Source organism: Eptatretus burgeri, chromosome 12, assembly GCF_056783735.1.
Source record: "Eptatretus burgeri isolate ZD-2024b chromosome 12, Ebu_testis_v1, whole genome shotgun sequence".
Taxonomy (NCBI): Eukaryota; Metazoa; Chordata; class Myxini; order Myxiniformes; family Myxinidae; genus Eptatretus; species Eptatretus burgeri.
The window spans coordinates 38324872-38334871 of NC_140972.1; the positions used below are offsets into that span (position 1 = coordinate 38324872).

The 10000-nt window shown below is 47.6% G+C and overlaps 1 protein-coding gene across 10 annotated transcripts in view; it reads left to right on the forward strand.

Annotated features, from left to right (window-relative positions):
* Positions 1-10000, forward strand: part of LOC147015436 (actin filament-associated protein 1-like) — a 196914-nt gene that overhangs the window by 151049 nt on the left and 35865 nt on the right. For all 10 annotated transcript variants that reach the window (XM_085850195.1, XM_085850187.1, XM_085850190.1 and 7 more), the window contains one exon: positions 2679-2890. In XM_085850195.1, the coding sequence (XP_085706321.1) occupies positions 2679-2890 (212 nt within the window). The remainder of the gene's footprint in view (positions 1-2678; positions 2891-10000) is intronic.

Genomic DNA, 10000 nt, shown 5'->3' on the forward strand with positions numbered 1-10000 from the left:
TGAAAACTAAGTATAAAGACAGAGTGGGAAGGACAGGCAGAGACAAATGCCATGACAGCAGATATATACGTACTGCGAAAGAGAAAGAGAGAAAGGAGAGTGAAAAGAGAGAGAAAGAGAGAGTAATATATAGATATAGAGAGGCAAAGAAATGCCTGATGTTATCACTTTCTGTTGTTTATAATAAATCCAAATGAGAAAGCATCCCAAAATGCAAAGCCCATCTGTATCTGCTTAAAACTCAAACTAAACTTCACAAAAACAGGTTTGCAAAAATGTAAAATTTATTAATTAGTGTTCTACATATTTTTTTAAATAAATGGTAAAAACGTTATGCCCTGGACACGCGCGCGCACACACACACACACACACACACACACACACACACACACACACACACACACACACACACACACACACACACACACACACACACACACACACACACACACACACACACACACACACACACACACACACCTACCTTTCATTAATTATACACTATCGGCTATTCCTAAAATATAACATAATTTAAAGGATTGCTGTAAATGATGTTAATTTCACAACATTTAAATTGTAAATGTCATAACAGTTTCCTTGTATTATCTAAAGTAAGAAACTTAACCTAAAACCATTGAATGATTTCCCGACCGTATGGATCATCAGCTGGGCACCATTCTTCCTCGAGGTTTCGAAACTTTCAGCCCAGAACCTCTCCAAATTTGGATCCACAACCTTGGTCACGGATCCACATCAGTAGATCACCTACACAACTGTTCAAAAGTTTTAGAACACCCCCATTTTTCCAGTTTTAACTGAAATTTAAGCAGTTTAATGTTTCAATGTACTCTGAAGTTAAATCATAGAACAAATAAACAATTGCAGATAAAAAAGAAATCATGGAATCATTTCGTTGAACAAAATTTAATCTAAATTTTTGACTCATCAAAGTAGCCTCCTTTTGCAGATATAACAGCCGAACATAATCGTGGCATTCTTTCTACAATGGAAATCAAATATTGCTCAGAAAGTTCTTCCCAACACTGTTGCAGAAGTTCCCATAAATGTGTTTTACTTGGAGGTTGCTTTGCTTTCACCCTTCTGTTCAGTTCATCCCAAACCAGCTCGATGGGGTTTAAGTCTAGAGACTGTGCTGGCCATTCCATGATTTTAAGCCTACCGTCTTGTTCTTTTCTTCTAAGGTAGTTCTGACATAGCCTGGAGGTATGTTTTGGGTCGTTATCTTGCTGTAGGATGAACCACTGACCAACTATGCGTGGACAAGAGAGTATTGCATGGCGCTGCAAAATGGTGTGGTAGCTCTTTTGGTTCAGGGTGCGAGTCACTCTGTGCAAATCACTGACTCAAGATCCGGCAAAGAGCCCCAGATCATCATACTTCCCCCTCCATGTTTGACAGTTGGTGTCACCCACTGAGGAATCATCCTTTCGCCTACTCGACGGCATAAAAAACCCTGCGTGATGAACCGAAGATTTCAAATTTTGATTCATCGGTTCATAAGACCTTCTTCCAGTTTTCAGTAGTCCACTGGTAGTGCTTCATGGCCCAGACAAGCCTCTTTTTCTTATTTTGCAATCTTAGCAATGACTTTCTTACTGCCACTCGACCTGTCAAACCTGCAGCTCGAAGTCTTCTCTTCACAGTTGAAACTGAGACTTCCTTACTTCGAACAGTGCTAAGCTGTGATTGAAGCTGCTGTCCTGTGAGCCGCTGATCACGCAAGCTGTTGACTCTCAGGAACTTGTCTTCTGATTGTGTTGTGGCTTTGGGTCTGCCAGACCTCTTCCTGTCAGAGTTACCTCCAGTTTCCAAGTGCCTTTTGATGGTGTAGGAAACTGTTCTCACTGACACCTTGGCTCTACTTGCAATTTCTCTAAAGGAAAGACCTACACTTTTAAGAGTTATCATGGTCTGTCTGTCTTCCTTTGTTAATTGTCTTTTTCTCGCCATTATGATAGCAATATACTACTTCCTGCAGTGTAATATTGTCCAAACAATGCTTCAGATGGTGTTGCAACACAGTCTGTTCCAACACTGCTTTTATACAGACAGAGGATTTGTAACTAATCAACAAAAGTTGGGACACCTGTAGGAATTGTTTGCATTAACTTTCAAGGCTTAATGTACTTCCATTGCTGCAGAACAGCTGCAGTTGCTAACCCATTACTTGTTCCCTGAAAAGGGCCTTTTTTAACAACTCTGATATTTGCATTATTTTTAAGTTTTTGGTAAGCTAAACTTTTTTTGTTAACTTCTGGCAGTTTACCGCTTATCTTTGTACCATTTCAGGTTTTTCACTGGACTTGAACTGCTGAAATTTCAGTAAAAAGTGGAAAATGGGGGTGTTCTAAAACTTTAGACCGGTAGTGTACATCAGTCGATCCACAACCTCAGTTGCGCCCAAGCAGTCAGTCAACCCATCGATGCAACATCACTAATCAGACTCTACTGTACTCTACTCGCTGGAGGATTTAATGTGTTATCGCATAGTTCTAACTCCCATCACCACATTCCATTCTGATAATACATTAAATCATGCACATCTTACATTGGACACATTGGAAAACGACTGTAAAACCTTTCTCCCGTGGTGCGGCTGGACGGGCTAACTACATTACTGCTTCACCATCAAACCATGCAACTCCTTCTGCACGCAGGTTACTTACAGGTGATGCAGGCTGGCCGCTGGCGGGAGCATTGTTGTCGTGTACGTGATGGTATGATGTACCTACAGCGCGAGCGGATGGAGACTCAGGCATCCATGCGCACCATCCCTCTGCATGGCTGCCAGCTGATGCCAGGCACTGATCCAAAGCACCCATATGCTTTCCGCCTTTTGCGTGATGGCCAAGAGACAGCAATGCTGCAGGTGAACTTCTCAATATTTGCTCATGAACCTCTGGATTATATACAATATTTTCTTCCTTTATTACCTCTGCCACTGAAGATGGATGGAGGTTATGTTTTCACCTGTGTCTGTCAGTCTGTCTGTTTGTAACTTGGAATTTTTTTTTTGACAAGTATGTTGATCATTTGCATGTGTTTGTCTGTCCGCTCAGCTTTAATCGCCTACAGGTCACATTTTTTAAACGATATTCACGAAACTTCGCCAAATGGTAGAGTTGGTGGTCCGACAGAATCCTCTATTTTTGAGATAAAAAGGTCAAAAGTTCATCATATGACGAAGGTCAACGACTTTTTCAAATTTCTAAATTTGTCAATTTTCATCCGATTGACTTGAAATTTCAACAGGATTTTCAAATCACCTCACTGAATTCAACCACCAATTAATTGTTGAGGTCAACACCTTAGTTACAATTTCTAAAATCCTCAATTTTCATCCGATTGACTTGAAATTTAAACAGAATTTGCACATCAGGTCATTGAAATCAACCATCAATTATTTCTGAGGTCAAAAGGTCAGCATAGGCCTAATTTCGAAAATTGAGAGATAAGCCCAAAAGCAAAATATTAGTGTAAAATAATGACAATGCAAAGTACAAACTGTGAGTCAAAGAGAAAATTAATGGATTCATTTCAATAAAGTTTGTAAATCTGATTGCAGCCCTCTGGTCAAATGAGGTTGGCAGTTTCCTGGAGTGAAGAATGGCCCTGGCTAATCATGTGCTGATGCTTGTGTCGTTTCTTCATGTGCTAATTTTTTTTTTTTAATGGAAATCACCCCAAACAAGGCATAAAGACACTCTAGGTTAGGGGCTAAGAAAGTAAAAGAAGAAGAGGAAAAACTGGCAAAACCTTCACCGAGTCCTGAAACAAGGAAACCTCTTCACAGGAGCACTGTGCAAGAGGGGGGTAACTAGGCCAGGTGGAAAATTAAATTTTCCTACCCCTATTAAATGACAAGCTAATGCTTGTAACTGAACAAACACCCACAAACCATGCAACCAAACCTCCTCCTCCATCACCTCCCCAAAGGATACAACCCACAAATGCATTTCTGGTTTATTGGACATGACCACAGAGAGGTAATCCCCTTAGGGATGGGCTGGCAAGATATCCATTGGAAGATTATATCCAAATATCACCTTGGATTCATGTCTCCTAACATGGATTAAGGGCGAATCACACTTAAGAGGTGATATTGGATACAATCCAACGTGGGACAGGTTTCCAGCTCAACGTTTGTGAGGATTTCATTCCATGGTGATGATGGACTGTGAGCAGAATGGTGTTTGTAGATTGATTTTTTTCCCCCCAAGTGGGGAGCTAGCATTGCTACAAAAGACTTCTAAAGCCAGAATGCTGACTAACATTCTGAGTAGAAGTGTCACAGCTGACACTGCATTTAACAGTGGGTGCTTCTGTGTCTTTTGTAGACTACAACTAAGCTGGAATGTGAAATGCATTGCCCAAACATGGAAGGCACCCCCTGTTGTTTAGGACTTTTACAGGAAGTGCTGGACTGGCACAGCATGGTTTCATGCCTTCAAATGGTTGAGGTGATTATTTGGGTATATAAGTATATATGTATATATATATATATATATATATATATATATATATATATATATATATATATATATATATATATATATATATATATATACATATACATATACATACATATACAGTTGACTAGGCGTAAGTCGTCACCATCGGGACCGAGAAAAAAGTGACGACTTAGAAATGTGACGACTTACGCGTATGCGAACATTCATGATGACTGTGGGGTGAAGGATGAAGTCGTGCGTGGCCTGGACACGTATGTGTGAGAGCCGGTTATTGTACCAAAAGGAAAACACAATCCTCGGGGCATAGGTGGGGGTTCATTGGTGAGTTGGAAAGTGATCAAGCAAAGATGGAATTCATGAATCAGTTTATCAAAAGTAAAGATAATGAACAACTGTAAAACAACAACTTCGCCTGCTTATCACCATGATGGGATTGGCCAACGAACTCCAGAGACTTTTCTGGCAGCATCTGCCAGAAAAGCACAGTCTCATCGGCATTGTACACGTCCCGAGGCTGATACCTTTCCAAGATGTCTTTCAATGAGATAAATTCGGGACTTTTTGACGCTGCGGACTTAGGCGAAGTGACGAGTTACACGCTGCCGACTTACTCCTAGTCTACTGTGTGTGTGTGTATGTATATATATATATATATATATATATATATATATATATATATATATATATATATATATATGTATACATGTATATATATGTATATATGTATACATGTATATATATATATTGTTGTGGTTGACCAAATTCGCAAACCACCATTCAGGTCCCTTAGGTGAGATATCTCGGTAAGTATATGTGTAGTTAGGCCCAAACCCGTTGTCTAGAGGGAATAAATGTCATTCATGCTGGCTGCGACTCTTCAGGATAGCCGTTTTTCTTTTACTATCTTTATTTTGGACCAGCCACCATCTCTACCACCACCAACCACGTCTCAACAGTCATCACAACATCAACCACCCACCACAACGCCGCTTCACCACAACAGCCACGACCTTTACCGTCACACCTCGCAACCGTCGCATCGCCACCGTTCTTGCGCCGCTTGTGGGTACCGGTACTGGACTCGTGCAGGGCGCGCACCGAACAGCGTGTACAAAACATCACGGACTTTCCGCAGAAAAACGGATCAAAAACGACTCACGCCCACTTTTGTTCCATCCAATCGGTGAGCGAGGGGCGATTTGGCCCCGCCTCCAGGGCGTTGGAGGGCGGTCGCTATATGCAAATTCATGGATCAAAAAGCATTCACGCCCACTTTTTCTCGGGCCAATGGGGAGCGAGGTGAAAGGTCGAAGGCAGGGGGTCAAAGGCGAAGCCACGGGGCTTATATAAGCGGCTGCGTTCATCAGAAAGGTGGTGTGCGTTGGAAAGAGTGAGTTCGGAGTTCAAGAGAGTCGTCGGAGGAGCTGGAAGGAAGTTGCGCGTTGGAACGAGCTGTGCGTTGGAACGAGTTGTCGGCGGAGCTGTGGAGAGGTGGCGGCGGCGAAGACGGACGAGGGGCTGCTCGCGTCGGTGCCAGGAGCTGAAGGCGGGAGGCCGACGGCGCGACCTGGTCGAGGTGGAGACGCTCGTCGCGGGACCCGAGACAGAATAAAAATCCTCCTTTCCCCAAGCATCAGCAACCCCCTCCTGTTTCCCCCCCGCGCTGAGATAGTGCGACAAAAGGGGGCCCCTTTTCCCACCCCCTACCAGACACTGTCTGCGAGGCCCGCGGAGTTGGGGCACCATCGCCACTTCGCTCCTCATCATCAGACGGGTAGGCCCGACCCGGTCTCGGCCCCAGGCCCGCCTACCCCCTCATCCTTGAGGGTGTTCTTTTTCTTGGTTTTGGGTATGTGTTGTCGGCGCCGTCTGTGAAGTAGAATTGTATAAGTGTTGCCGTGTGCTCGGTAGTCGGATAGCTCTGCATTGTGTCTTCGCTTTTACATTTGCTTTTTGTGTAAAATTGCATTGTGTTTCTTTTCCTTTTACATGTGCTTTTGGTGGAATTGTATATGTGTGCTTTCCGTTCATCGCGAATAAATGTGCTTTATGTTGAACTGTTTTCCCGCTTCGCTTCGTCATTTCTTTCATTGAATCCTCATCTTGCTTCACGTAAAGGGTTGGTCGAGGGCCAAGACGCCCGATAATTAATCGAACCGTCGAGGCCGACGAATAACACCGCTCGGTTATCCCGATAGTACGGAACGGGTCGCTTAAGTGGCCCGTGTCCGAAGTCGACCTGCGGCGAGGTGCGATCGCCCGGTCTACCCTCCGTGTGGGTACTTAGGTAGGTCGAATTTGGCGAGCAACCCTATCCCACGCGGGGGCCGATTGGCTCGATCGCGGTGAGACCGAAAGGTCCACCCGTGACTGGTTCCCGGCGTTAGTCCGAGAGGGTCACGACTGGATTGTCCGTCCGGTGGGCGACGTGCCGCGATTCGAGTTACGTGGCCGTCAGCACGCCGGCGGGCGCGAATCCGCGACACTGGTGTCAGGTCGTGCGATACAAACTCATCGCCCTCCTCGCAGCACTGGTAACGGAGAACGGGAAAACGGGCTGTCCTGTCTCCAATTAAATTCACGGGAATCGGTCCAGGGGTGAGAGAAGCGACCCCCGATTCCCTCCAAATTACGAGCGATTCAAATTAACCCTTTAAGAGAAGCAAGATGGCGTCTCAAGGCGAGCGGGAGCCGGGGGTATTAGAAATGGATGTAGAATGTGTAGAATCCATGGTCCAGGATGAAATACCCGTGCAGGAAATGTTAATTGTACAGGAAAACGAACTCGCCCAACTGAACCCAGAGGCCGAAATGGGTGCGGCAGCGGCCGCGGTGTATGACACCTCCCCTCCCCCTCCCCCTCTCCACCAAAACCTCCCGATTCTTGCCGAATCGGCTCGCCCAAGCGCACCCGACATGGCCCAGCTATTCGCCATGCTGGCGGCAATGACAGCGAGGATGGATGCGAATACACAACAAATAAACGAAAAGATGGATACAAATACAAACGAAATGAAAGGCATAAACGAAAAGATGGATACAAATACAAACGAAATGAAAGGCATGAACGAAAAGATGGATACAAATACAAATGAAATGAAAAACGAAATGAACAAGCAAATAAACGGAATGGAAGCAAACATGAAGGAGGAAATGAAAGAGCGACGGGGTGAGACGCAGAACATGGGCCGATGCCTGCAGGCGGGCATGAAGGCCGTGACCAGGGAGCTGGGAATGGCGACTCCACGTGTGGGAGCAAACGAGCTGGAAGGGGGTGCAGCGGCTGACAGGCCCGCGGTGGAGGAGGGTAAAAAAATAATTCGGGGGACGTGTTGGGCGAGGGTCGTGCCGATGACCGAAAGGGAAAAATTAAATGGGGAGACCAAAACGTGTGAGACGAGACACGAGGTGACAACAACGGAAATAATAGTTGAGACAAGGGAGGTAAAGGGTGAAGAGTTGGCAGAGACACGGGAGATGGGAACGATAGAGGGAAGACTACACGATGAAGACGGGGCAAGTGACGCACACACACACACACGGAGGTAGTGGAGGACAATGGGGGTGAGCTCGCGGAGCGTGTAGGGACCCAGTGCGAGCAGCTGGTTGGCCTCCTCCAGGAACGAGGGGAGGGAGTATGCCCCCTTGAGGCGAGTCACGACCAGGTGAGTTCGGTCGTGCTTTGCGAGGTTGAGGGGACGAGTGCTGCGAACGGGTGCACGGAGAGCTTGGGGGGTATAGAGGCCCCGGAGACCCTTGTGGGGACACGAATCCCCAGTGTAGTTGTCCCTGTGTGTGTGGTGCAAGGTGTGAGTGTGTTCCCGTGTGTGGAAGCGACCCCGTGTGTGAGTGGTGTGGTGGCGATGGTGCCGGAGTACGTGCTTCCCAGCACGCCGTGTGTGGGTGAGGCACCGTGTGTGAGTGAGGCCGTGTGTGTGGATGAAACGGCCAGTATGAGTGAGGCACCGCGGGTGAGTGCCCCCGCGTGTGTGAGTGAGGCACGGAGTGTGGATGAGGCACCGCGGGTGAGTGCCCCCGCGCGTGTGAGTGGTATGGTTTATGTAAGGGAGACCGTGTGTGTGAGAGAGCGGTATGTGAGGGAGATGTCGGTTGGCATGCGGGAGCACGCAGCCGCGTCTCCCGGTGTGAATGTAATGGTGTGGAGTGTGAGCGTCGTAACACGCAGGTGTGCGTGGGTGGAATGGAGGTGACGACGGAGACATGTGAGGAAAGAAAGCCGAGTAGCGGCTGTAGCTGTTTCGGGGACCGTGCCGGGTTCACCCAGCAGTGAGCACGAGGTCCGTGCTGTGCAACGCACGAGACCACCACGTGCTCGCTTGCGAGAGTGAAGTCCCGGTCCGGAAACGCACACGGTGGATTTGCCGATCCCGCGGACGGACAAAGTTTAGGCAGGTAAATGGATTTGGACCGGACGGGTTCTCCACGCGATCGTGTGTGTTAAGCTCCAACGGGCAAAGCACATGTGTTCGCGTGGGGAACCCCTCGAGACGTGGGGCTTGTGTTTTTTTTATGCGCACGGTGACGTCATGGCTGCACGTGGGGTTGGAATCCGGCAGGAGGGGTATCCCTGCCGGATGGTGCCGTCCAAGGAGGGACGAGGAACACGTGCAGCTGCATGACGTCACAGGCAGGTGCAAAGTGCGCGAGCTCTGAGTTGCCGCGCTGGTGCTGCGCATGTGAAGAAGAAAAAAAAAAAAAAAAAAGCAAGCCTCACTTTCGGGTGCACAGGATTCCTGGGCAAGGGGTGGAAGACCCCCTTGGCCTGGGCACAGGATGGAAACTAGTTAGGGGGAAGGGTTAGCTTAGCTAGACCGACTCCATGGGGCAGGGGTAAGTCCTCATGGAGTCCGTGGAATGGATTAGGTAGAGGGATTTAGTGAGCTTTAGGTTGGGAAATAAAATGATTTTGGGATTATTTGGAGACAGTGACAGACTTGTGAATGTGTAGAGGGGACGTAGCTTAGCTACGTATTGTTAAATGGAACGTGCTATAGTTTAAGGGACGACGTGGGAGCACGAGTTAGTTAGGGGATGTAGTTAGGAGGATGGCAGAGTTCAGCGGTGTGTGTGTTGAAGAGTTGGTGAGTTGTGAGGTGAGCACTTGTTGAGTGAGTGAGGCCAGCGGGTCTGTGTGAGTGGAGCGAATGGGGAATGCATGGTGCGATGAGTGATTGGGGGGAGGAGTGACTCCCGCCCAAGGGACCCCGGGGTCAGTGTAGAGTGAGTTTGGGGGGTTAGTCAAATTTGAAAAATGGAGGTCGTTTTGTTGTTGGTGTGAATGTAGGCTCGAAACCCATTTGGAGGGGTGCAGGAGCCCTGTTGACGGGCTTGGGAGCGTGGCTGCGAAAGGTGAGTATCGCTGAGTGGGTACCCCGGGCACCAGGCTAGTCGGCCGTGGTAGGCCAAGGGCCCATGGGGGGCCGGGATAGCGTAGTGGGCACGGGTGCGCCTGCTTGGTGCGGGGGCCCGGGGCGCCATTAGCCGCG